This window comes from Empidonax traillii, unplaced genomic scaffold (genome assembly GCF_003031625.1).
Source record: "Empidonax traillii isolate 1590-97213 ecotype Southwest subspecies unplaced genomic scaffold, ASM303162v1 scaffold226:size936269, whole genome shotgun sequence".
Classification (NCBI taxonomy): Eukaryota; Metazoa; Chordata; class Aves; order Passeriformes; family Tyrannidae; genus Empidonax; species Empidonax traillii.
This window is the reverse complement of record NW_020955419.1, coordinates 794,699-822,509: the sequence shown is the minus strand read 5'-3', so window position 1 is coordinate 822,509 and position 27,811 is coordinate 794,699. Positions and strand designations below refer to the sequence as shown.

The following is a 27,811-nucleotide window of genomic DNA, read 5'->3' as shown; positions in this document are numbered from 1 at the left end:
TCACTTTATGCAATATATTTGCTGCCTTCTTAGATTCCCTGGCTCTAAGAAATCAGCTGGTCTGCTTTTGATTGCATAATGTTTCTAAGGAAGAGTATTGAAATTGGAGTAATTAAGTTAATTCTGTGGCCTGCATGTAAATACCCAGAATCTCAAGCAAACAAAGAATTGTGAGAAATTATATGGAAGTCTGCACAGTGTGGGAGCAGCCTGTTAACTTGTAGTGTCTCAGTTGCATCAGATATTTTACAACCATGTGTGTGTAGTAGCTTCTGTGGATATCAATCTGCTGGCAACCTACTGCAATCTGCTAAAATACAACCTAATACTAATACCACTTAGCAGTTATAGTTAGTAGTAGGTTTGATCTATAAATTATTCACCTGCTTTTAGCTAATTGATTACTCAGTGCTGAGATAGCATAGACCTAAATAAATCTTTATCATCAAATAGAAATGGTGCAGCTGCAAGGTTAAAAGACCAAAATCACAAGGTGGGCCTGATGGGTAGTTCACAAATATGGGTAGTTGACAAATATTTACACAGCTATATGGCCTGTTATTTTGGCCACAGTAAGGACCAATCTGCAGCATCCACATTGGCTAAAGCTCAAATTTGGGTCCAGAACTGCTTCATTCAGTGTAGATGCACAGCTGAGATGAGAGACAACTCCTGCATGACTTTTAGTCCTCTATTCATATTATTCCTTTTGGTAGGTGATTTAATTAATTTGCCTCTCCATTAACAACTATGCTCTGGTTCCTATAATGTAGGCCAACTAATTAAGATATATAAAAATATTTCCCCAAGGTCATTTGTTTTGGGAACAATGAATGTGGGACAATTCCTTATATATGAAGAGTTCAGATCACTTCAGAAGAAGCAAAATATTATAAATTGTGACTTTGGTGGTGAAATATATTTCTAACAAAGATGCAGTCCTTCTGCTCAGAACAACTTCCATAATAGGTGGAGCAAATCCAGTTGACATTGCAGCAGAACAGGATCACCTCGGCAGGCAGTTACAATATCATCACCAAGGGGCACTAGTTTTCAGATGAGGTAGAGCATACTACCTAAATCCCTTATGCTTCTCAAATTTAGTTAGTTGGGTTTTGTTTGCAGCCATGAAATGTACTTCAAGAACAGTCATTGTTCTTTCAAGGCACTGCTCTCGTTTGAAAAATATTGGAGTATATGGCAGAGAAGCAAAAAATGTTTTCTATATCAACTAACAAATACAAAGGTCTGTTCTTACAAGCAAATGTTCTTATGTCCAGAATGATCATTTATTCCACTTTAGGAGGCAAAGTACAACTGACTTATTACTCAAATTTCACTTGAGCTGTTGCACAACCTCACCTGAGAATACTTTTCAACCGGATAAAGCACTTTTAGCACTGCGAGAAGTGAAAAATAATTCCTCTTAAATGTAATTATGTAGGTGGAATGGAAGTTTCCTCTACACAGCAGCTGACATGCTGTCATTTCTTTCAATTCCATAGCCCTAAGATAATTTTGAGATTTTAAGATTAGACCAGTCTTAGAATTTCTTGCAGCGATTTCTAATTCAAAACTGGATGTGTTGTTTATAGCTGATTCTGCTTCTACTGCAACAGCGAGATTTTCCCCATTTGATCCCTACAAAAAAGATACCAATGCAAAAAATACAATTTTGTTATATTTTATTTACATTTGGAAATAGAAATTTCACAGCACTTGAAACTAGCCAGAGTATTGGGACAAGGAAGTCTTTACCTCTGTGCTCACTTTTCACTCTCACTCCTCCTAAGTCCAACTCTATCCAGTGTTGATATTTATTCTAAGGTTATGCATCCATTGTACTGTACTCAGAGTCATTCAGTTTTGAAACCTCGGGTATTAAAAGAGCCGGTATTTTCAATTTAAGTAGACATCTATCTATATTACATACATTTTTAAAAGTGGCTGGGTTTTTAAAATTAGTTTAATAAATTCCACTGAGTATTTTGCTCTTGCACACTCATATTCTGCTATTTCAGCTGTTGAACATGGTAACTTTTCATCTTCTAGACATTGTGCATTTTTGCAAGGCAGATACAGAGTACTCATTTACAAGGGCCACTTTTGCTGGCTCCACATCTGTCACACAGACAGGTTTTCTGCACCACAGTAATATTGAAGCACCAGTTATGATTGCTAGTGGGGTTTCTTTTCAGAAAAGCTCACCACGGTTTAATTCTATTTGATGGCTCCAATTCCTCTTCTGGGAAAAGACCCCTTATCAGGACAGGCACCTGTGATAGCAAATCCTGGCATAGAAACGGGATCTGTGAGGGGAGGTGAGCCCAGTGAGTTTGTTAGAGAAGAAGCAGAGCTATGGGAACAAAAATCCTGAATTAGTTTGTGTTGCCATCGGAGCAGGATGCACAAATAGTAACTGTATGAGCACAAAGCAATTGAGATTTAGCAGAGGAGATATTAATAGGTTGTGGTAATCTCTAGATATTATTTCTGCTTAGTGTTTCATTTTATTAGATAGGGTATTCTAAGGCAGCTCATACCACAGCAGAGAAACCATCTGACACTGCTCCTAACAAAATGATTGTGACACAGACCTGCAGAGTGACCTGACACCTCTGGGGAGCTTGTCCAGCCATTCAATTGTGTTTCCTTTTTCTTCTGTTATTAAAGAAGAAGGAAGGAGAAAGAATTATTGACATAAAATGGTCTGGTATGTGTCTGTTTTATGGTCACTGGGGTGATGACCTTCCCAGCAGTGTGCTCTCTGTGCTCTCTGTTACCAGAGGAAGCCAGCTCAGATAAATACCTATTGACACAGTTTTGTTGCAACAGAGCAATGCAGTGCAGGGTAAGTTTATATTTGGTTAACAACATGGATAATTGCTATTTGTACTATGTGCACAGCAATAATGTCAGCACAGACGGGCAGACAGAGAAATGCACCACTGTAAGTGAAGGGTGCTAATTAATACCAGAGTTTACCTCATTTTCAAGGTTTCACTTATGACCTTGGCTAAAAACAAGTCTCTTCCCAATGCTTTGATGTCCATTGCAGTTCCTACATTCTCACCCTTGTTGAAAGGAATCCTTTGTGCAATCATTTTTTTTTCTTCACTCCAGCATGTCATGACTAACATGCTAGATGTCAGAGAGAGTACTAGTGACAAAGTAGAAATAGTTTTCCTGTTATTTTCTCCTTTCTTTTCATCCTTATTGTGCTGGCAGTGCAGTGCTTCCCAGAGCTAGGAGGGGTGGAGACTGGCTCAAAGTGTGAGATCTCAGAAGTGCTGCAGGTTCCATAGCTGCTGAAGCAGGAATGACCTGCCCAAAGCAAACCCATTTCACCCAAAAGTGAAATCCCACTTGGGGGAAATGTGGTCTTAGTGTAGCCAAGGCCATGATGTTTCATTAGAAACTCAGATCAATCATTCAGTGAAATGTGATCTACTTCATGCATTTAATTTTGTTCCATAACAAGAAATTTCCTTTGCTGGAGGAACATCTGACAATATTGTATCAAGGAGCCTGAGTGTGATCCCTGCCACAACCACATCCTGACTCTGCTAAGTGATGGTGGCAGCAGAGGCCCTGCCATCCAGAGTTCTTTGCCAGGTCAGTGGTGGTTGAGCCCCCTCTCCCAGGACACGTGGTAAAATCCATCCACAGAAGAAAAGCTGGCCTTGATCTCCTGAGCAGTGTTTCACTATTTCCACACCGGGGAAGCTGGTGAGTCAGGTACTATTGGGATAAGAATATTCCACCTTTGGCAAATTCTTCTAATTTGGTGAGTTTATTTGTTTCTTTAGGGAAAGAAATCGAGCAAGTATACTTGAGTGGAATTAAGATTTACTGGCAACAAGGATGCCTACAGATAGGACTTTTGGGATTTCTCAGATTCCAGGGAAAACTTAAACTTTCGGGTCAGATGCCTAACCCTTTACCATCCCTGCTGAGATGGCCTGTTTGCTTGAGAATGATCCTGGTGAGGAACTATCCTTGTGAGAGCTGCCCATAAAATTCAGCCAGCTCAGTTTTATTGTCTCTGGACTGCTGCCACACAAACCTCCCATCCTTGTAAAATGTCTCTGAAATGAGACAAACCTCACACATCCCAGTTACACTAGAAATTACTTCTAACATAGTCATGCATGTCAAAGGGGAAAAGGGCGTTGGAAGAACTGCCTGTGACAATAGTCCTTTCAATTGCTGTATCATATTTCCCTTAAACACGATCCTTGCAGCAGGTGCATGCTGAGTTCCCCTTGCTGCCCCATGACAGTCACGGAGGTCAGCAGCTCCAGCACTGGCAGTGGAACAGAAACTGTAGCAGAAACTGCAGAGTTTTTAGATATGTTTCTCTCACAGTGGAAAGTACACAAGGCAGGGTTTCCCAAACTGGAGAAACCACAGGGAGAGCAGAGAGAGTCACCAGGAGCCCAGAGCTGGAGCAGGAGCGGCTGATGGGACCTGGGTGTGGCCAGAAGCAATGGTAGCCAAGCCTCCCCAGCCTTTCTTTTATAAAGGAAACCCCTGGGGAGTGGCAGCAACCAGGAGTGCTACAAACAGGGTGGGCAAACAGGGCCTGGCATGACAGTCCATGCAGCAGTTTGCACAGCAGGGCACGAAGGGCAGACTAGCAAGGTCCTTCTGCGAGCTGTCTCAGTGGAGGTAAGGGATGGAGATCCATGTGGAAGCAAAGACACAAGGGTTAATGATGAGGTAGAAACCACAGAAATGCCTGAGAAGGCATTTATGTAAAAATTAGTTATGTAAAAATTAGTGCTTCTCTCCCCAAAAAGGTGGTGGGATCAGTAGCCCAGCTGAAGCTCATCTACACCAGTTCACACAGCATGGGCAACAAACAGGATGAGCTGGAAGTCACCATTCCTGGAGGGATTTACAAGACATATAGATGTGACGACTGAGGACACAGTTTAGAGGTGGACTTGGCAGTGCTGGTTTAAGAGTTGGACTCTGTGATCTTAAAGGCCTTTGCAATTCTGTGACATAAACAATTCCATGACATCCCAGAAGAGATGAGCTTCTCACATTTCACCCCTCATGTCTTGATGTGAATCAGATCTAGGCTGTTAGACCATCTCAAATGCCATTAAATCCCTTGTGCCATATAGCGAGCTCTCTGCTTCACCATTTCCCAACCCAGCACACTCACACAGTCAGCATAAAAGTATCTCCTTTAAACCTCTAAATGTTTTCCCCTGCAGCAGCAAGACACACTCACATAGCTTTTTAATTTGCTGCTCTTAAATTATGTGGTGGACACTCTGCAACTTGGTCTTTATTTAAGGCATTATGTCAAGATATCTATGAAATCCTAGCTATTTTATAACAAAATTTGAAACATTATGGATCAGTTGAATGTAAGGTCTCATTTTCTCAGTATTTATAATGTTTCTCAAGCAGTGGTGCATTAAGCAGTGACAGCCTATGAGACCAGAATAAGTGGTTCAGACCCAGTCTGCAAAACCACATTGCCTTGAAAAAGACTGGGGAAATCCAAAGCAAACCAATGAATCTATTTTAGTAGCCTAGTAATGTTTTAGTCAGTGCTTTTGCATTTCAAGCTGCAAGCTGAAATGTGATTATTTTACTTTCAAATGCCTGGCCAAACCATTCAAATGAGGCTTTATCAGAAGTGTGATCATTCTTTCAATCTCAAATCCTAAAAAACTGTGGAGGATGACAAAATCCCCTTGTAGTGGATGCACCAGTACAGGTGGGGTTTGTGATATGAAGGGCTGATTATGGGTCTGGCTGATTATGTGATGGTTGTGTGATATGGAAAATCCAGGTAACCAGACACAGGCCACATGTCCAGGGAGATGCTGGGTGAATGCACGTGCTGGAATTGATGCCAATAGTTGCCCACACTTCACTGGCCTCAGGCTGTGTGCTGCTCGTGGCTGGCCATCCTCCAGTTCCTCTGGACGTTCCTCCCCAGGGTCCTTCTGTGACGTGTTTTTGCTTGAGGTAGCTGAGTGCTTACAGACCCTCGTGGAGCACGGACCAGGAAAAGAACACCAGGCATTTGTACTTTACTACTGGGAGAAACTTCTCAAACCTCTGGAGGAGTTAATCTGAAAACTTTGTTCACAAGAGTATTAAAGACAACACTTTCTCGATAATGGGACAATTGATGCATTAAGAAAAAAAAAAAGCTGAGAGACCTAATGCAATTTTATTTTGAAATCTAATTAGTTATTTGTCCAAAAGTCAACTGGTTACATTCATGTTTCTGTGAAATATATCAGGCATCTTCAAGATATATGCAGTATAAATATTTTACTCTAATTTACTTCCATGTTTCCAGACTTCTGACATCATCCTGTTGCCATTTTTGCAAAGTATTAAAGAAGTCTAGTCGTCATTTTTGTTTATTTTGTAAAAGAAAGTAAACCAGAAACATTAACATAGCTTGGAAATATAATTTCATTTTATTGAGTATTGTTAATTATTCTTAGAAGAGAATGCATTTTTTTGTTTGCCCTCTGGGCATTTTTTTTTTTATGATTTGCAGGTATAAAAATGACAAAAGAAACCAAGATGAAGTTTAAAATGAGCTGAAAAAAAAAATTAGTGTTTAGGTCTTTTAATCTTATCAAAGCACAATATTGAAGTACTGAGAAATGACCTCCAGAGGAGTGTTTTGTGTGAAGTCAGAGGCATAAAAAGGAATATGCAAGGAATACCATTTTTTATTTTCATGTGTGCTTTGTTGAACTGTGGATAAACACTATAAATCTCCACCTTTCTTTTCTTTTAGCCACATAATCAATGAGCTGATAGAAACAGAACGGGTTTATGTGGAAGAACTTCAAAGTATAATAGAGGTAAGAAACTCTTCTGAAATGACTTCCAGTGCTTCACCTCCAAATCATCCCTGCAGGTGCTCATGGGCTGAGCACTCCCCCCTCATGTTTATAACACACAGGCTGTGTTAGCAAGATAGCTCAGCCTTGGAGAAGGAGAATGGGAAGGATGTTTTGAACCTCTTTCCTCAGGGCTTGAAGGAGGAGGCACCTCCCCTGGGCCCAGCCCACAGAATGATACAAGTTGTGTGGTTCTCAAAGCTATGGACAGAGGAATAGCTAAGGATGTGCCTTTCCAAAATATTACCAGTAGGTCTCAGAAGCAGCACCCTTGATTTCCATGGGACCAGACACTAAATTCTGTGAATGTAGGTTTGGAAAAAGATTAAGGAAAAGGAAGGCCTTCCTCCTGCTCTTCCTTATTGTCCTGTAGTGCTTGAACACAGAAAAGAGCAGCTCATGATGCAAATATAGTTCTTGAACTTTTGAAACTCATAGGATATCAGCACACTCTGTGTGTGTGGAGTCTGAGGTCCCCAGTGTGTGGGAGGATGGAAGCTGAGTAGGGATCAATCGTGCTTGTATTTGGGTGGGACTTGAAGGACATGTGGTTACTTCTTTATTGTATTTGATCTGTGAGGGCTGACAGCTCTGGTAACTGATGTATTACTCGAGTTTAAAATCAGAATGTTTTTCTCTCAAAGTTTTTATTGAAGAAACACAATTGAGTTTCTACAAGAAACAACAAAATAGTCAAGCCAAATACCACAGTTCAACAAATAAATCCAAACTAAACCTTATGCAATGAAGCAGTGTAGCAGAAAGATACATGTCTGTCAATCCTAGCAGCTTCCACCCCTACATGACCAAAATGGCTTTTCAATCCTCGGGACATAACTTCATCTTTTTTTGGTTAACCCAGTAATCTGTCCATTTGTGATTAAAAATGTGTTTGCACAGTTACTTGATAAAAGCTCTGGGGAAAACCAGAAACATCAGAAATTCATGGGAGCACCAAAGCAGCAGGCATCAGAGCAGCCTTTGTATGCTCTGCTGAGAAAACAACCACATAGACTTTGGGGCTTTCCAGTGTATCAGCCGTGGTACTTCTTCCCCTGGTAAAAACAGGCTGGCTTTATTTTCCGCTCTTCTCTGCAGGGGTACGCTTCAGAAATGGACAATCCCAATTTATTACATCTGATTCCATCTGCACTTCAAAACAAGAAGGAAATTCTTTTTGGGAACCTCCCAGAAATCTACGAATTCCACAACAGGCATGTGGGAACTGGTGGTTGTTCTGTGTCCTTGGGTGCTCCTTTTTTGTTGGGTGCTTTGTCATACTCACATGTACATTGGCAGGAAAAGTCGTCCTCACTCTGACTGTGTGTGTGTCCTGTAAAATCCTTGTGTAGAGATCATGTCCGAGATAATTGCATTTCACCTTTTCTTGTGCAACATTATACCCTTTCGTGCATTTACTGGTGATTTCCCCTGGCATTATCCATTTTGAATGCCCCTCGTGGTGAGTATTTTACCACCTCTCTTGGTACACCAATAAATACTGCAGGACTAAATCGTGATGTTCTTTCTCTGTGAGGAAGTTTTCTTTTGTGTTCAGCTTATTTGTCCTATATTTCTGTTATCATGTTGAAGAAGTGATATCTTTCATAGCACTTTTCCTAAGGAATTTTATCCTTCATATGGTCGTAAACCTTGGCAGAAACCTTGTCCATACTGTGGACAAGGTAATGTAGAGCCCATAACTACAGTTAGGAACAAGATTAACCTCTTTTCAATCAGCTTTGAAAACACAAGGCTTAGGGCTAATTCTGTAAATTTCCTGCTTTTCCCAGCCTTGTGTAAGTAAAACTGGCTGTAACCAAAGTGAGAATCTAAGAATTATTTTGAATAATAATTCCCTGTAAGATGTAACAACCACAGTTGAACAAAATAAATTTAAAAACTCTCTCTTTTGCAAATCTTAATATTATGCCAGAGTAGTTAATACCTAGTACAAAAATTATTTTCCTGTTTATATATTATTTATGTATTATTTTGAAAGATTGTGTCTTCCATTTGGAGAAAGATATTCCTCTCCCTTTGCAAGGCCAGTCCTTCCCTAAAGGCTTCATGCACTGATTGTCACTGCAGAAGCCTTTGGACTATATCCCATATTTCCACTGCTTGCTGATTGAGCAACTGCATCTGACAGAGCTTTCCGGTCTTTTCCAGCTGTTCTGAAAAATCCTCATACCCAAATGGGCTGCAGGTATTTGGGCTACATAGTGGAAACAAATCTCAACAGCCAGAGGAACGAGATGTATCAAATGCCTGTAATCACATGAAAACATGATAATATTGGTGATTCAGGGAATCAGCTGTGAAGCACATCCCATTTTATAAATATGTATTTCTCTGTGTGTCAGAATTGTTACCTTCCTCATTGAATCCTAGTACTGCAAACGCACAGGCTTTAAGCTGGATTTACACAGAGGCTAGATGCAATGTAAGCAGGATTTTACATTATTCTTTGCTCTCTTTTCTCCCTCTCAGGATTTTCCTTAAGGAGATAGAAAATTGCATTGAAAACCCCGAGCTTCTTGCCCGGTGCTTTTTAAAACGAGTAAGTACATCCTTTTGCAGGTTTGTATGAATATCTATGGCCTTATCCTACAGGACTTACAGATTTACTCCTATTCTTTCACTCCAATTGCTTTTGTGAATGAGGGCAACTCCCATAAACGATATTCCATAAAAGGTATCCATAAAAGATATTCCCTAATTAGGCCACAGTTAACAAGGATGTATCCTGAAATCTAACTCTTTACCTGGTTTACTGACAGGAAGAGAGCTGTTACCACTGTTTACCAAGTATTATGAGTCCCCTTTAAAATGAAAAAACAAACAACACACCAACAAAGAACAGTGATCCAAATGTTTAATATGCTTTTCATATCAGACAAATCTATACCAGCAGTCTGACATAACCCTGACACCAACCTGCAGTAAAAAAACACAGAACAGTATTACCAAAGGTTACTCTGAGTGCAGACAATACATCCTGTTCCTGCCTTATCTTATCCTTCTTTTCTCACACAGTTCAGGACTCACTCCCCTAGACCCGGCCCAGCAGAGTCTGCTGCCATCCTTGCACGGACCCCACCAGCTCCATAAGACTCTGTGAGGTCGATTCCCTGATTTGTTCACGTAATTCAACAACAAGTGGGATTTTCCCCGCCTGTATGAAGTGGTGGGGGTCAGCTGTTTGCTTAAAAGTACAGAGAGCTCATTTCTGAGAAAGCCTCAAGCCATCAGGCAGTGGTGGCTTTGGCCAGTCCCACGTGTGTCACTTCTGATGGCTCTCAATGCCCAAGTTCTGCAGCTTTCCCTGAGAGCTCCCAGTCATGTCCCTGCTCCACCACCCCCCTCAGCCTGAGTGTTAGTTCTGTTTCCTGCAACACAACCACAGGTGCTTGTTTATATGGCACTTTTTCAGGGGCCCTACTAATGAGAAAAAAGAAATCTCTTTTGGTGGATTGCTACCGTTTTCAGAGTCTGACAAAACTGCTTGAATAAGACTCTGTGTTCTGCACAGAAAATGGAAGTGGCATGAGAAATGGGAAAATCTATCCACTGTAGTCAAAGGTACCTCCTGCCTCTCCTGTATACATCTAGCATTTGCTGCTTTTCCAGGGCACACATTAAATACAGGCAGATTTGCATGTACCAGTCAGAGATGCTGAGCACTCCCACATCACTAAGATTTAATGGGAATTATGAACATGTGATTCTTGCAAAGGGTATGCCCCCAATTTACAAACAGGTCAGACTGAAGAGAATCATACAAGTGTAAACATGATTATATGTTCACTGAATTATTTGCTGTTTAACAGCAAAGCATTTAGAGCTTGACTAAATGACACTACTAAGGAATATGTTGTTATCCTAAGATTCAGATGCTGAGCAGGAAAATATTGTGGTGAAATCATTATGCAAAAGAGGATAAGTGGTCTTTGAAAAATGCAGACCTTTGAAATCCAAGAAGCATAAAATAGTCCATGTGTTGCAAATATCCCTGGATTTACAGCTAAAGAAAAATTCTTGACATAGAATTGACACTATAATTCTGCAGAAAGTTCAGATTCCATATTTAAATATTGTAGTTTATGTCTCTCTCTGTGAAAATAGTGACGAGCCCAGTTCTCCTCACTTTTCAACAAAAATGAAAGCAGCACTAAAGCTGTGGTCCAGGTTGAAGTGAAAGAAAGCCAGTCTGTCACCTTTGCTCATCAGTTTCTGTGCCCTAGTCAAACCACACTAAGTCTATCAAATAAGAGGTTAAATCATGCATTTGCTTTCTCCTGATTTCAAATTTCACACTAAGAAAGCACAAGCTTCTCTCTTGAGATGTCTCTGCTCACACAGTAGCACCTTTGATTCAAGAACTTGCCCTTATGTTCTGTTTTTAGAAGAAGCCACATAAAGTCCAGAAATGTGTTGTTTCTGTTGGACTGCCTTTAGGAGGCACAAACAAAAGTCTGGTTGTGTGTTTGTGTTCCCCATGATTTGGCAGCTTTTTATGCCTTCCTGCTGAGCAGTGGCTTCTGGCTGCCCCATAAATTATGGCTGTGCTTGCTAAAACAGGGAGAAACAGAAGCAGCTGCTGTTCCAGGTGATGCCCGAGTTCTGTGAGGAAACTCACATTGTTGCAGATTCTTTTCTCTGTTTCTCCTTCCTTGTATGGGTGTGGCCGTCCTGCCACAACATCACGGTGGGTTTGTGATTAGAAACAGTTTTTTAGATTCATACTTGAAAACCTCTACGCTGTCTGATGACACTGGGCTTTTTCAGCCCTGATTTCAGAGTTCCCTGAAAGCATCCTGAGAGCTGCAGTGGTGCCAGAGTCCCTCCATCCCTTGCCAGTCATTCCTCTGCCATGTCCCCACACACTCTCCCACCTCCACCAGTGACACCAGATCAGCTGTCACCCTAAATGTGAACCCTTCTCAGGTGATGACAGAAAGGCTGTGGAGTCATAGCTTGTTTCTCCTCTCTGGCTTCTCTCTTGGAACATGGTAGCAGAATCAGGTAAAAGATGAGCCAGAAATGCCCTTCTTGTCCTCCCTCCCACTTTGCTTGACCTTGTTTAGGGCACGATTTTCATATGAACTAAATTGCGAGTGAGCCGGCTCAGCTTTGCCCACATGGCAGCTATTACACCATCAGTGAGATGCTTGACCTTATTTAAAGCTCTGTGTGGTCAAGGATTACCCAGCTGTTTAGAGATGTGCACTGAATTACCCAGGATGGGTGTCCTAGGGTTTATCAGCAGCAGGAGGGACAGTTTGGGCTGATCTGCTGTACAAAGGACTGGCAAGAAGGAAAGCTCACCGAACCAAGGAATGCCCAGGATGGAACCAAAGGTGTGTCAGACTGCCTACCAACATGTGCCAGGTGATCTGGCAGGAGTGATTCACTGTGGATTACCACTCTTTACTTGTTCATATTGCTAACCTTGAAAAAGGGAATAATTTAGTAGGAGCTGGCAGTTAGGGCAGTTGGTGATTCAGGGTGAAAGAAGCATTTAGGAAAGGAATCTATCTGTGAAAGGACAGTAGCAGCTGATCAGAAACCTGTGAGTTGGATTCAAAGGGCTAAATTCTGCTCTGAAGCAAAAATTATTCATAAATCAGCAGTCAAAAATATAATTGTATAAATGCCATGTGCATCGGAGCTTACAGAGATCTCAGGGTGCAAATCTGTGAGGAAAGGAAAAGCATTACAGGAGAGATGAGCATGGTGTAAAAATACCAGCAAGAAGTCAGAACCTTTGGATATGAAAACAGATGTGAGTTAAGCATGTAAGAGTGAGATCTGAATAATTAGGCAATTAATTATTTTTTGGCATTTTAGAGTCTGATCCTAGTAATTTTATCAGGAATTTTCTATTTCTAACAATATTGCAAAACTTAGAGCTGTATTTAAAGATGTAAGTATCTGCCTCAGGTAGCAGTTGGGTGGTTCCACTATGGCACATTACTGGTAAATTGTTGGTTATTGTACCTTTTCTTTAAATTGAAATGGGTTACTTTCTCTTACTCCTAATAGTGCTCTTGACTGCTGCTATCTCTGTTCTTCTTGCCCAGTCCAATTAGATTTCTGTGGGCCAGGAAGAGATTATAGTTTTATGGGTTTGACCCCCTGCTAACTTCCCTCCAAGACAACATGTACAAACCATTCTATTTTTGTGAAGAAAACTGCACCTCTTTTGAAAGAGCACCATTAATCCTCTATTTAGTTGCAACAGAGCTTTTTGTATTGCCTAATCCTTAACACAGCTTGGTGTTCCATGGCCCAACTCTGCTCTCACAGCTGATTCCTCAGGGTGATGTCAGTAAGTGTCTAGAGAGGAAGACAACAGCAACATTGATTTCTTCTAGGAAGTCTATACAAAAGGAAATGCTTTCCCTGCAGCAAGAGTGTATAGGAACTGTCTAGTGGGCTGAAAGCACCGAGACAAGAGCCAGGAATTCCTGAGATTTATTTTTGGCGCTTTCTTTGATTCACTGAGGTCACATCCTGACCAGGGTAGGTGCAGATGAAGATGGGGAGCTCCCAGCACAGCCAGCCCTGCTCCATGGCCCTGTGGCTGCTGGGCTGCCTGGGTGAATAGCCAGAGAGCCCAGAACCTGCCAGAGGAACACCCATCTCTGCATCCACCCTCACAGCCCAGGAAGCTCAGAATATCCCTCCCTGAGCTTTTATAGAGATTGCCTTTGTTTTCACTGGACTCCGTGAGATTTTTGCCACAGACCTCAGTGTAGTCAAAGCTAAACAGAGGTAAAGTGAATCCACCCACTATCAATTTGGATGAGACAGGATTTAAGTATATCCCCCTGCCTGGCCTGGGACATCAATAGGACAAGCTATTTTATTCATCCATGTATTTTATTTTATTCATCCATGTATTTTTGAGAGCCAACACTATTTTCAGGGTGTGTTGAACAGGTAATCCTTAGCTATGTGGTGAACATTGTTAACAATTACAGTCTGTGCTAGTATTGTTAGTAAAATTTGCATTTCTAAAGTCTTTTTTTTTTGTTTTGTTTTAAACCGTTTATTCCCCTCCCTGAAGGATACCAGTTTTGCAATTACATTGTATGTCTGCCAGTCTGCAGTCTCCTTGCTTTGTGTGAAAAGTGAGGGGAAAAAAAAAATCTTACTTTCAGGTGTATTTAACTTAATCAGGAGTCAAAAGTAAGTTTGGCAGTTTCAGTATATTTTTACATACAGATTTATCCCCATGTACTAATTATTTCATGTCTTGGGATGGAAGGTAAGAAAAAGTGTGATTCAATGCAGATGCTCTATGAATTCTTTTTTTCTTACCTTACCTAAACTCTCCTTTTCTTGCAGAAAGAGGACCTCCAAATATATGAAAAGTACTGTCAGAACAAACCAAGGTCTGAAGCTCTCTGGAGACAGTGTGGAGACAGCATCTTTTTTCAGGTGGAATTCCATTGCAGGCTAGTGGTGCAAGACCCACTGAGCTCGTTTTCTTTCTGTATCTCTTCTTTCTCTAGAAAGCATAGAGCAATACATAGACTTTTCTGCACACTTCTTGTACTGAAGGCAGGTGCTCAGTGTGTGTCAGGGTGCTCTGTGCAGGAGATTAGGCAGGTAGAGCAGTAGTTACATTCCCTGTGCAGGAGCCTGACTGCAGGCTATACCCAAACCAAACAAGTGCTGGCTTCTTTGCAAACCCCAGGTGATTGCAATCTCATCAGCAGGGAATGCCAGATTTCAACACTAAGTTGAACCTTAACATTAGCTCTTGTTTAGATATATTTGCACTGTGGCATAAATAACCTGGAAACTCCTGTGCGGCTGGAACAAAATTTTCTGACAGTTAATTCACAGACATATAACCTCAGATTGTCAAATGATAATGATCTTGCCTGTGTTTCAAGAAACATTTGTATTTTTCTACCCTGTTATCTCTCACAGGAATGTCAGCGTAAATTGGATCATAAGCTCTCATTAGATGCTTATCTCTTAAAGCCAGTCCAGAGAATCACCAAGTATCAGTTGCTGTTAAAGGTAAGTTCTCCATGAGGGTGCAAAGATTTCCAGTGCATAGCATTTTACTTAAAGAATTGCAAATCAGTCAGGACTGCCTGGACAGAAATCCTCGCTCAGTTCTTCAGCAAATACTTTGCAATGTTCAGTTGTAAAATGGTAGAGAACAGAAAAAGAAGGGACTTGCATTTTAGAATAGGAACTGCTATTTCTTAGCAGTACTCACATACTAAGCAATAGAAGTACAGTATTATATGTGTAACTCTCTCTGTATAAAGTAAGATATTTTACAGATTTTTTAAGCATTGTCCTATTGTTTTATTTCTCTTTAAGCAGAAATTGAACTTGGCTTTATTGGGTCAGTATATGATTTTACAGTCTGAAAACAGGAACTGATGCCTTAAATCCTGCGTCTAACATCTGTCCCTGTTTAACAAAACTCCTTCAGCAATCTGAACTGATATTTTCCCATGGTTGTGGCTCAAACCTTTCAGAAGGAGCCACTCCCTTTTGCTGCTTCTTTTTAAAAGACTCAGCTAGAAACAAATTGTTTGTAACTTTTCCAGGAGATGAATATGTGAAATTCCCTCTTGATTTGGCTGGAACCCTGAGTGGTCCATGCTTGAAATTCTGGTCTGAACTGGGCAACAGGAAATATAAAACTCAAAACAATGACTTTTTTTTTTTAAGATGATCGCTTAAATTTCTGTCTTCTTTTCCTCAGTTCTTTAAAATAATACTTACTGTCTTTCCTTATGGGAAGGTCATGAAGGTGAATTACATTCTGTTCGTAACCCTCTGGGATTAATGTAGTGTTGTGCAGTGTCAGGAAATTTAACATTGAAATTTGCAATGAAGATTTTAGGCTGTCATTTAACTTGGTAGTAGCTACCATGGTGCTGCTCAAATTGTGCCAGTGCAGGCCACGGGAGGGCCTGGCTGGCCCTTCTTGTGCAGTATTTCTCTGAGCTGTTTATTGACTTTATGCAAAACTACAGAATCCAAATATTGAAGAGGGATATTGACAAGGATAAAACTTCACTGATTCCAGCAGATTTACATCAATGTGCTCCGGAAATGAATTTGACTCTGTTTCTTGAAACTAATCTGTGAGAATGGAAAAAGTGTCATGGTCTCCAGAAAAGCAAAATAAACCAGTGTCTAGTTATAGTTTGAAATATGACTGTAAATAAAACCAAGATTAGATCAAGGAGTAAAATTCTCAGGCAAAACAGGTCACAGCCGTTGGGGTTTGAAGCTGGTCAGACCAGTTTCATACGTAGCAACAACCCAGTGGCATGGGCATTTACCTCGTTAGGAATTATGAGATCTGTGAAGGTGATGCACTCTTTTCCTGGTAGCAGGAGCACTTAAATATGTAGAAAAATGGAAGTCAGTGAAAAACTGATAACAAAGAAGTGCTTAAGAAGCTGTGTGCCCTGAGTGGTGGGGCAGACAGATTTAAATTTTGGGTCACAATTACTGCAACTCTCTGTTTCCAACCAGTTTAGCTAATATGCTAGTGCTGATACAAGCAGCATGCTCACTATACAAGGAGCAGAGATCCATCCTCATCCTAGAAAGTGTGCAACAGGTACTATAGGAATGAATTCTGCTTTTACCTTCTAATGCCTGGTTACCCAAGCACTTGAGGAGAGGCTGCTGCTGTTTGGGGTTTGCAGGAACTACATTTTTGAGGCCCTGTTTTAGGGTAACACAAGTGCCTCAGCGTTTGGATTAAACTATTTCCAGACTCAAAATGTGGAATGTCAAACCTGCCAAATTCAGATTAGAAATTAATTTATATTTTTAACAGTGGTAAGTACCTTACTACTTGCAAAGGAAAATGGGGAATTCTCTAGCACCTGAAATAATGATATTAAGTCTGTTTTCTAGCAGATGTGAAGAAAAAAAAACCCTGGAAGTAAAACCCTCTGACATGCAGAGTTCATCGTAAATATGTGACAATGGTCCCATCTCATCTTAAATCAACACTTGAAAGTGGCCAAAAGGTCAAAATGTGTGTCCTCAATGACAATCCTGGTGCATGTCCTGTTTGATTTTGTTTGGAATTTTTTGTTCCCTTCTTGTTTTCCTATAGTTCTGCTACTTTGTCTATACGGCACAAATTTCAGGGAGGATTGTCTTATGGTGTCTTCTGGTTCAAGAAGTTCTCAAGGGGTTTCTGTTTGTCTTTTCAATCAGGAAATGCTGAAGTGCAGCAAGAATTCAGAAGGTACTGCTGAATTGGAAGAAGCCCTGGCCACAGTGCTTGATATCATCAAATCAGTAAATGATTCCATGCACCAGATAGCAATCACAGGATATGAGGTACTATTTACTGTTGCTCCTACTCTGGTTTTGAGCAATCCAGTGCTCCTCCCACCACTGATTATGCTGTGCCTTTGGCTGGTACACTTTGCAGGAGCCTGTGCCACGTTCCTGAAGGATGGCGCTCTGTGGCATGTTGCGATGGCCAAAAACACTTGTCAGCACACCTGTCATGTGGAGGTGGGGTGTGGGTGTGGGGAGGTGGTGGGACAACTGTGGGACTTCTGAGTACTTGCACCCAAAACTCATTTGTAGGTGAGGGGTGCAAGTGTGACAGACATAACTTAAGAAATTCGCTGAATCTTTGTGACCGCAGAGCAGTGTGAGAGTTTTCAAATCTTTTGCACTGAGGGAGAAAAATTTACCTTCCACTTAAAGGGGATAATAGAATCCATCCCAGTCACTGGCAAGCTTGTTATCTGAAATGTGAAATAACAACCACAGTACAAATCAAAGGGAACAAATATATATATATATTTATCTGCTGTAGCTCCACTAAAGTCATATGACTTTCAAGAACTAGTGTTGCCTACATAAAATAAGCCCTTAAGTGAGAAGTGGAAGTGATTGACAAATAAAGGAGAAATGCCTGGCAAAATGAGCCCTGAGGGTCATGTGGTTGCCCGTTTTGAAATAGCTGCAGGGTGAAAATGTCAAGAAAGAAAAAATATACTGAAAAACTGGGTTCAAAGAATCATTACATCAGAGCAACGGTTTAGTCTAGACACCAGGAAGACTATTTTGTGCAGAATGCAACTTCCTGAGAAGGTGCTGGGGTCTGTAGAGACTGTGTGTGGGTGGAAAGAGTTATTCTGTCTTTCAGGATGGGAGTGCCTTCAGGAGTTTTGATTTCTATAGTTCTGTGCATCTGGTAGCTGAGGAACCTGTGCCCCTGTCAGCATGAGTTTATAAATGAATTTAAGTGCTTGCTGAGCAGCATGTCAGAGATCCACTGCTGCACACAGCTGGAGATGCTCCTGTGGACTGTGCACTGCATGTGAACTGAGAATGTGAGTTCTTCCTCCAGTAGCTGTACTGGTTGAAGGTGAAGCAGTGGCCACCTCATTACAGTGGTAAACACAGACTAGATGTGGTGCCTGTTGGTCAGAGAAGCATCACAGGTTATAAGCATAACCTTAGATCCCCCAAACCTGACAAATTTAAATAAAGCATATGTTTACCTCATTCTCGTTATGGCTAAGTCCAAGTGTCTCAGAGATTCATTTTTAGAAAAACTCTTTAAAGCCTGGATATTATTATTGCAGACTTGAACGAGTCAACATGGGCATGGGAGGCTCATGGATACAGGACACAGTTTCCACAGTTTCTTATTCATTCCCAAAGAGAAGGGTAGCTTTCCTCCTGTTTCCCAGTTTAAATGCATGTAGTGACAGCAATTTGACAAAAAAAAAAAAGGGTTTAAACTGCTCTGTAAGGGATGGGAGAAGAGCTTCCCCAAGAAAGGTATCATATTATCCTAAGCAGAGGGGATCTAGCCAGTTTGCTGTCCACATAAATGTTGAGGTCATCCTTTTGCCTATTCCTTGCTTTCAAATCTCAGAGTAGTCTTGTACTCAGGACTTCAACAGAGCATTCCTGTTCCTTTTAAACTTTTACTTTTGAATTTTCCAGCCTTCCATGAAATGCCAGATAGTAGCTCCAAGGACTAGATTTTTGCTACTGGTTTCTTAGCTGAACTGAAGAAACACTGCAAAGGGGAACATGGCTGCTGTTTAGCCCAATGATGACAACATTCCTGAGATGGTTTGTTACATGATTATTCAATGGGGTGAAAGTGTGAAAGAGGATGCACCCAATAATTATTTCTCCCTGCTGTTCCACCTGTCCCAGGTGCTCAGCTGTGGTGCCAAATAAACACCTCCCATAGCTGATGAGACCACGCCCCATCTCGTGGAGTCTTTCCCACACAGCCGTGAGGAAATACTTGGCTAGGACATCTTTTAGAGAGGGATGTTATGCCAGCAGGAAAGCAGGTTTTGTGGCAGCTGATAAATGCTCCTAATTGCATAGGATATTCTGCTTCTTGGATTTGTGCACATGCAGACTTGAGGAGCTGAACTGTTGTGTAAGAAATTTCTATCATGTAAGTCTGGGATTGGTTTGGTGGGGTTTGGGTTTTTGTTTGTTTGTTTTTTAGTTTGTTTGTTTTTTACTTTTTATTTTTAGTTAAAGCCACAGGAAAGAAAAAAAAAAAGTAGACTAAAGCTTGGAGAGCAGAAGTTTTACAGATGTTTCCTATTATCATCCCAACACTGGTATATAAATTGGTCTCTGTAGTTTGTCCATGAGTTATCCTGGGAGATACATATGAGTTATCATATGTATCTCTCATATTTCATAAACATGAGATACAGTGTATTGTTCTTACAGTGTATCCTAAATTATAGTTGAGATACTGATCAAATCCTCCACTTTAAATTCACTTCCTTTGGGACAAAATATTTCTGCCCACTAGCAGAAATCACCAGAAACAGCATCCTCCTCTCCATTTGCTGCCCACACTGAGGAGAGAGTCCAGGGCTTGTGGGCTGATATTCAAAGGCTGCCATCCCTGTCCATTATCTGTCTCTGCAGTGGCACCTCCCACTTCACTTGCTGTATCCCAATCCCAGATACAAGAGTGGAGAGACAGACCTATCACAAGGGTTGAACTGAGCTGGATCTCAGTGCTGTGCTAAACAGTGCCTGGAGGGACAGCAGCCTCTCACCACTGTCTGTTTTTTTAATTTAGCTTTACATATCAATATGCTTTTCACAGGCTTGCAGTTTATACCTGCATGGCTGTATAAATACAAACATCACAGTTCTGTATGCACAAATAAAAGATACAACTCTATATATTAGAGATGGGAGATTGTTATTGAAATTACTGAAGTTCTTTGAATGGTTTGGAGAGTCTAAGAATACCCTGATATAGAGTGGGAAAGTACTTAGTTAAGACCTCATTTTGCAGTTGGATCTATGGTAGAGGAGGGGAGGTGAGAAAGAAGAAGTTGCAATCCATGGTTTAAGAAATTAGGCATTCCCACTTGAAGTCAACATCTTCACCTTATAGTCAACAGAACATACAAATTTTGAAAATAAGTACTTTAATAATGCACTGGGGTTATTCCTTCAACTTATTATACAAAGCATTCCTAGGAAAATCTTACTGGTAGGATAATTATGTTTATCATTACTTGTTGAAGCCCATTACCATATAGATGTTGCCATATCCTCTATCCACACATTACTACACTTAACACTGAACTGTGCTGGTGGCATCGGAGCTATGTATTTGTTGATTAATATCAGCTGAAGTATTTATCCATCAGTGGTCCTCAGACAATTTAGAAAGTTCTTGTTACTGCTTAGTTTCACTCTCCCTCAGGTATTTTTATGGTTCCTTGGTGCATTCACTCCCTCTTTGCCCAAGGTTGTGCAATGTTGCGTAGTTTGCAGATAGCAAGCCAGGAAACTATTGACAAAGCTTATAAAAACTATTTTGCAATAGGAGGGAATCACACACCTACATACCTCTGGGCACCAATCCGTGACTTCAGACATCTGAGCTCTTTCAAGGTTTTGCCCACAAATGGAAGAAGCTCCAGAAACTGAAACTAGGTCTTACACAGCCAGGGCCTTTGCTTGAGCATCTGGACTGCACTAGACCTTCATACTGCCTTGGAGTCAAGAGTCTTGAAACGCTGTTTGTGTCAGAAGAAGTTTCCTCTGAGGTCACCAAAGGGGACAGCCTGTCCTGAGACAGACCTTAGATGCTAAACTATGAATGGGGAGACAAATTGCGAATTATGGCCATGGAAACCAGTGGGTTGATGAGTATGTGAAGAAAGGCAGGTTTAGCAAGGGGGCATGTGCACTCTCCAGCACAAAGGATGTGGGGGCGCCTGCCTCTACCTGGAAGCCTAAACAGCATCAGAGGAATGAACTGTGCCTGGCATTACCCTACTGGAATGTGATGTACCCTCTCTTGGTTTCTAGGGCGATGTCAGTGAACTTGGTAAGCTGTTGATGCAGGGTTCCTTCAACGTGTGGACCGACCACAAGAAGGGGCACAACAAGGTGAAGGACTTGGCTAGATTCAAACCCATGCAGAGACACCTCTTCCTTTATACGAAGATGCTGCTTTTCTGCAAGAAACGGGAGGAGAACACAGATGGCCATGAGAAGACAGCCTCATACAGCTTTAAAAATTCATTAAAGGTAATAAATGCAGTAATGGTGGGGGAGATAAGTAAGTCTGGTGTTCTCACAAGACAAGGATGTTTCCATGTGGAGATTTGAAGGAGGTGCACATATCTGGAGCTGTCTCACACCTCTGAGTAAGTTCCCATTTAGTTTTGGTGTGGAGACAGACCAATCCAGATGTCCTGCAACTCCAGACATGAACCTTGATTTTTTGCAACTCGATGCAAATGGGCACCTTGTGTGTTCTTGCCCACCATCCCATAAAGAGAAGCAAGACTGAATGGATCTGCATCTCTGGTTGTTCTGCCTGTAGGTATCCTGCAAGTGTAATTCTACTGCAGGTTTTACTAGTGACATCAGTTGAGCAGGTCTATTCTGTGACAATAACAGCTACAGATGAATCAGTGCAGTAGAAGTGCCCTTTTATTTGCAAGAGTGGCATTTCCAGGTATGAGTCAGGACATTTTATGGTGGGCTTCACAAGTAGGCCAATTTTCCCTTAAAGCATTGGCGTGACACTTGTGACTTTAACCAACTGATATAGATCATGAAGTGTAATGCTGCAAACTTGTTACAGGGTAACCAGACAGGAATTGTAATAGAACCTGGTTCAAGAGTTGAACCAAGTCATATAAACATTTGTAGTTTCTTTCTGTGGAGAGAGAAGGGATGGAGGCATAACACTGTCTAAATCTTCAAAGAAGTGCTGAGGTAAATCAAGGAGAAGGAGGATGAACAAATACAGGAAGAAGATGGGAAGCTGGTAAATAAAGAAGCAGCTGAACTTCAAAATTGTGGCTAAGAATATTTCATTTAAGAAATCTAGAATTATTTCCTTCAGATTTTTTGTGTTTGGATTTGCAGTTCAGTCATGAAATCTCACAAAGCCCTGTTCCATCCCTCTTCCTCTCCCAGCTTAACAGGTCAGTAATGAAAAAAGAAAATAAGTCTTCCTAAAACTGAAAATTTGTCTAGGTGGAAAAGAGCCAGGATGGGGTTGAAAACTGACTCACAGATGAAGCAATGAAAGAGAGGAGGATAAGCTCATGATCATGACATTAGCTTGGGTTACTTTTGAACACTCTTTCCCTTTAATCAAAAAGATGAATGACAGATATTGAGAAATAACACATTCTGACTTTTAATGACTCACTAAAGTGTAGAAGTGAATGCAGCCTTTTCAAAGTGCTTCTCAGAGGATTGAGTTTAAAGACTATTGAAATTTTCCAGATTTCAGCTTCTTCTTTTTTGTTCTGAAACAGATGAGCACTGTGGGCATTACAGAAAATGTAAAAGGGGATAACAAGAAGTTTGAGATCTGGTATAATGGCAGAGAAGAAGTCTATATCATTCAGGTAATGACAGTCCTTTCATCCCCCCAAGGACTATATACTTCCTTTCAATTGAATTGTTTTCAAGAATGTTCACTGTCCTGTGCACTCCAGAAATCAGAGCCATTGAAAGCTTCATCGTTGTGTGGGCACTGGAATTGCCAACCTATTATTGTAAAAATGGTCATGATTTTGGCTAAAAGAGGAAATAAAGTAGTGGGAAGTTTCTTGGAATGCTGGACAGAAAAGCAAGGACAGGACCTTAGATTCATTGTAACTCTTCCACCTTGAAGAGCATCCTCTGCTTTGCTCAAAGCTGGCCCCAGTGTTTCCCAATCCCTTGGGAAAACTGAGAGCAAATGTAGGTCAGGGCAGCACAGTGATTGGCAGAATGTTTTAACTGGATCTGCTTTGCCTTATCCTCTTGTGTTCTCAGGCATCTTCTGTTGAGCTGAAAAACACCTGGATTTCGGAGATTCGCAAAGTCCTGACAGGACAGCTGGAAGCGTGTCGAGGTAGGAACACAGAGCAGGATCTGCTAATGTTGCCTTCCTTCTGGAGCTGTGTGTGACAACGTGGAGCTGGGACAAGTTACAGGGCTGACCTGTACCACCAGTGAAATGGGCAAGAACAGATCTCCAGTGTGAGGACCAGCTGGCTGGTTGCAGCATTGCTGGGATTTAAACCCTTGTCCTGGTCAAAGAAAATTTCTTGGAGCTTTGGAAATAGCATTGATAATTATTCCTTTCACAGTTAGTCCAAGGGACATGGTTTTCCTCTGTTCTCCCTTTCAAGCCACAACTCTAGAAACACCCATTCACACCAGCATGTGAGGAGTGGGAGTTCAAGTCCTCACTTTGTGCCTGCTCACAAGACCTGGCACAAAAGATCTCTGTCCGTGTCCATGACTGAACATAGCAACTGTTCCTCTCCATCCTACTGTTTTCTTTGCTTTGTTTGGGTTTTTATTTTCAATCTACTCACCCACCTTATGTTTTAAATGTTAGTCAGTTATTCCATCTTTTTATCTCGGTGACTTCCTGTAAAACATGCCTGGTGACATTTCCCTCTCTCACAGAGATGTCACTACAAAGGTGGTTTTTGACATGTTCAATGCCATGAATGATCAAAGCCTCATAAGTACTGGCACCCTTTCTGTGTAAGATATTGAACCCCAGACAGAAAAAATTCAGCTAGATTATTCCAGACAGCAAAAGAACATACCCATGAAAGCTCTTGGAGATACTATTCCATTTATTCTCTTAGGACAGAAAAGCTTCCAAGCCGTGCCCAATGCAGGCTTTTCCTGGGCCCTGGCATTGCTTGTCATCTTGGTCTGTCATTTTCTGCTTCTGTCATACCTCTCTTTAAAGCAAGGTCAGCAAAGCCTCTCCACCCACATCCTTCAAATTCCTAAGCAGAGTTTGTTCTAGGTGAAAACCTGTGCCTGTGCTTTAACTTTAGAAGTCACCTGTATTTTAATTGTCTGTTTCACAGAGATGATGAGTTCTTTCAACCTCCTTCAATGGAGGGAAACAACTACGTACATTAGCCTCAGCAATTTACTCCAACCAACAAAATACTTATTTACAATGCTTACTGCTGAGTTTTTTTGTTACTGTCCTTGTCCTCATCCTTTCTGGTTTTTTTATTCTGAATTTCACTATGATCAGTTCAGCATGAACTGCTGAGGAAAGAACTCAAAATCCTTGTAAGTGCAGTTTCAGGGCTTGATCTGGGGACTTTCTGATATGGTTTGTAATATTTACTCCTGAGGTATAAAAGCTGGTGTTGCTTAGGGTACTGCAGTAGAGAGAAGAGAAAATGTTATGTGTTCAATAGGAAAAAGCGCTAATCCTCCATGTATGTTTCTAGGCAAAGAAAATGAAGCTTGTGTGTCCCCTAGATGAGCATTTGTGAAATCTATGTAGCATAAAAGACCTATTAGCAAGAGTTACTAAGCATTTTCCAGAGAAAAATACTCAGAAATCAAGACTAGAAGTTTTTTTAAAGAATTTATGTTTTGATGTTCTTTATTGTTTTGTCTTAAGATCATAGAATTCTAGAATGCTTCTGTCTTAAGATCATAGCATTCTAGAATATTTCAGATTTCAAGGAACCTCAAGATATCACAGTCCAAGGTCCTGCTCAAAGCAGAGTCAGTTACTGGCCAAACCACATTACTCAAGACTTTATCCAGTCTGGTCTTAAGAATATCCAAAGGTGACTTTCTTCCTACTCTATGAATAAAGTCAAGCTTCCCTTCATTGTGAATCCATCAGAAGGTGTCAGAGGGTGTAAGTTGTATCTCATATGCTGTTGCAACTCTTCCCATTGCCTTTTCCCAAATGATCACATGAATCAAAGCCCTTATTACAATAGTGATGTCAGGAAGCACATGCTTTGTCCTGTGGTTTTAAGCAGTTGTTTCTATTTCCAATGAGTCATGAAAGAAGAGACTTTAATCCAAGACTGGATATTTCTCCAACTGTGAATTGCAATGAGAGAAGGAAGAGGGATATATTTTTTTGTCTGGCTGGTTTTAATGACCGTTGTTAGGAGTTGCACAGGGGGCTGGTATGTTGGAAGGAACCAGCTGAGATGAAGGAGTGAGTGAAGGGCAAAGAAGGTGACCAAAGGTACGTGATAAATAGTTTAACATTTGGGCCATTGGTGTCCAAAGCTCGGTGTATGTGCAGCCCCATCACATACTGCAGTGAGCATGGAACACCAGCAAGGCTTGGGATAACACTTTTGTCCATCAATCCAAAAGAATATAGTTGTGTCTTGAAGGCACAGGAATTACTGATGCAGCTTCAGGGATTTGTGCAAGGCTGTGAATCAGTTGCCAAAGTCAAGAATGGAGCTACTTCCGACTTCCCATCCAGAGTGCACATTTCTCCCCCACCAACAAAAGACTTCATTGAGTTTAATCTTTTGGTGGTGCCCCTGACCCCTTATCAGTTCTCCTTTCATTGATAGGAGATTCATCTTCCACAGCAAGATAGCCTTGGGATCTCAGCAACCTGAGACTTTGAAAGCAGCTCCTTCCATTGCTTCCACACTTCTCAGGGTCTGACTCCCCTGGCCCTGAAATACAGGCTGTCAGCACCTTTCTTACCATTTTTCTTCACTCAGCACTTACTGGACACAGGTACAAGTTGTTGCTACCTTACAGCTCTGCAGAAAGAGTGAACAAGTGGCATCTAAACAACATTTTCTTATTTCTTTTTGTCAAGGATGCTGAGCGAAAGCATTCTGCAGAGGGCTGGGGATGTATCCCACCACATGGCTGTGTGTGCGAAGGGGCTGGTGTACGTGTTGCTAAATGCAGGAAAACCTGTGAGCCACAAAACCTGTGCTCTGGGAAACATGCCATTATATCCAGTCTCTAGATCCATATAGTGCAATTAGCCAGGAAGAGGTACAGAGGAAAAAGAAGGTGGTAGGGGAATAAATGTCTTCTGCACTGAAAAAATATGAGTAGAAGAGCTGTTTGGATGAGCTAAGGTTTCATTAAGATCCTCATATGCCTTTTCTTCAAGTACTAGCATTTCATTTTGATTGCAGTGGCAGCCAAAATCTCTTCTCTCCCGTTTCTCTCTCTTTCCCACCTTCTACATAAACACAGAAGCAATTTATACAACTTGGAGCAATTTCTTTTTATTTTTTTTCTTTAACAGAAGCAAGTCAACTGCACCAAAGAATCACCGAGAGTGTATACCATGCACCAATGGATTCCAATGCAAGCAGGTAACCACAGCTGCCATGGCACATTCAGGGCCATGTTTTATCTTGCCTTTGTGCTTTTGCAGTACAAAAATTCTTAGGGTTTGGTGTTTAGCTTCCTGGGTATGAACTTATTTGGTTGTCTTCCAAATCTCTAAAGATAAATACATAGTAAATACACATAAAGATTTTGCTCATGGGGGAACTAAAATCACAACGCAGAATTCATTTCAAAGATTAGCTCAAGTTTAGGCAAAATGTACTGGAACATTTCCAGGATGTTAAATGGAGCAAATTTTTGTAATGACCCAACTGCTGGGCAAGGCTAATGTAAGTTGGCACAGGATATCACTGTAACATTTTAGCAGGATCAGTCAAACCAAGAGGTCCAAGGTAACACAGCCAGCCTTTGAGAGCTGTACAACTCCATGCAAGAAATATTAAACACGTGCAGTGCTAAATCCTCCACCATATTTTCTCTAGGCTTGGTTACATTTGCTTTGTTTAAGATTTAAGGGTGGAAATCTTTCAGCAGAACCACCTTGGGGATAGGAGAAATTTATTCCAGTGAGATATGAAATGGAAGCGCAAAAGTGTTTCAGATTAATCCAGATGTGTGTCCTTCTTATAAGGCTCTTTAAGTTAGATCTTTTTTTCATAGCAGAAATTATAGAAAAAATATGTAAACAGAAAATTAATTAACTCCAGGAAGAAAGGCCATGTGACTAGCTATTTGTCTTAGAATGGATTAAACCAAAGGTAAATGTTGTCCTCACTCTGCCAACTGTGCCAGAGAAGGAGAGGTCAGATGCTCCTGCTCCAAATGCCAGGTCGTTATAGGAACAGGGAGAACACAGGAAGTCTTCATGAAAGAACAACATTCTGGGCTGTCAGGAATGGAACAAGGTTTGGAGTGTAATGTGTGTCTCCAAGAGAAGCAAGGACAGGGGAATCGTGGCACAAGTAGGCTTTGCACTAGCTGATGTGAAATGGTGGATCTAGAATTCCTCAGACTGTGGGGCCCCTTCTGCAGCCTGTTTTGAGATGCTGGGTGAAGGAGGAGAAGAAAAGAAGCCACCTCGTGGGCACAGTGTATGTTTGTGACTGACATGGCCAAGCAGCCCCAGTTGAGGAAGGTGCTGTAGGTGAGCCAGTGGCAGATAGCATTAGCTGAAGAGCAGCCAACATCATCAGAGCTTTGCCAGCGGTTGGAGAATAATTAATCATTGAAATTTTATCTAACCAACAGACACCTTCTCCTGGGTTGCCTGGGTGTAACAGTGACTATTGCTTATTGGG

General features: G+C 41.2%; 1 protein-coding gene across 15 annotated transcripts in view; it reads left to right on the top strand.

Annotated features, from left to right (window-relative positions):
* Positions 1-27,811, top strand: part of LOC114059477 (guanine nucleotide exchange factor DBS-like) — a 162,057-nt gene that overhangs the window by 110,049 nt on the left and 24,197 nt on the right. For all 15 annotated transcript variants that reach the window (XR_003571671.1, XM_027887970.1, XM_027887958.1 and 12 more), the window contains exons 16-25: positions 6,788-6,854; positions 7,992-8,107; positions 9,387-9,456; positions 14,250-14,342; positions 14,841-14,933; positions 17,118-17,243; positions 21,246-21,467; positions 22,715-22,807; positions 23,220-23,298; positions 26,467-26,536. Coding sequence is in view for 14 of the 15 variants with exons in the window: in XM_027887970.1 (XP_027743771.1) it covers positions 6,788-6,854; positions 7,992-8,107; positions 9,387-9,456; positions 14,250-14,342; positions 14,841-14,933; positions 17,118-17,243; positions 21,246-21,467; positions 22,715-22,807; positions 23,220-23,298; positions 26,467-26,536 (1,029 nt within the window). In the remaining variant the exon portion in view is untranslated. The remainder of the gene's footprint in view (positions 1-6,787; positions 6,855-7,991; positions 8,108-9,386; positions 9,457-14,249; positions 14,343-14,840; positions 14,934-17,117; positions 17,244-21,245; positions 21,468-22,714; positions 22,808-23,219; positions 23,299-26,466; positions 26,537-27,811) is intronic.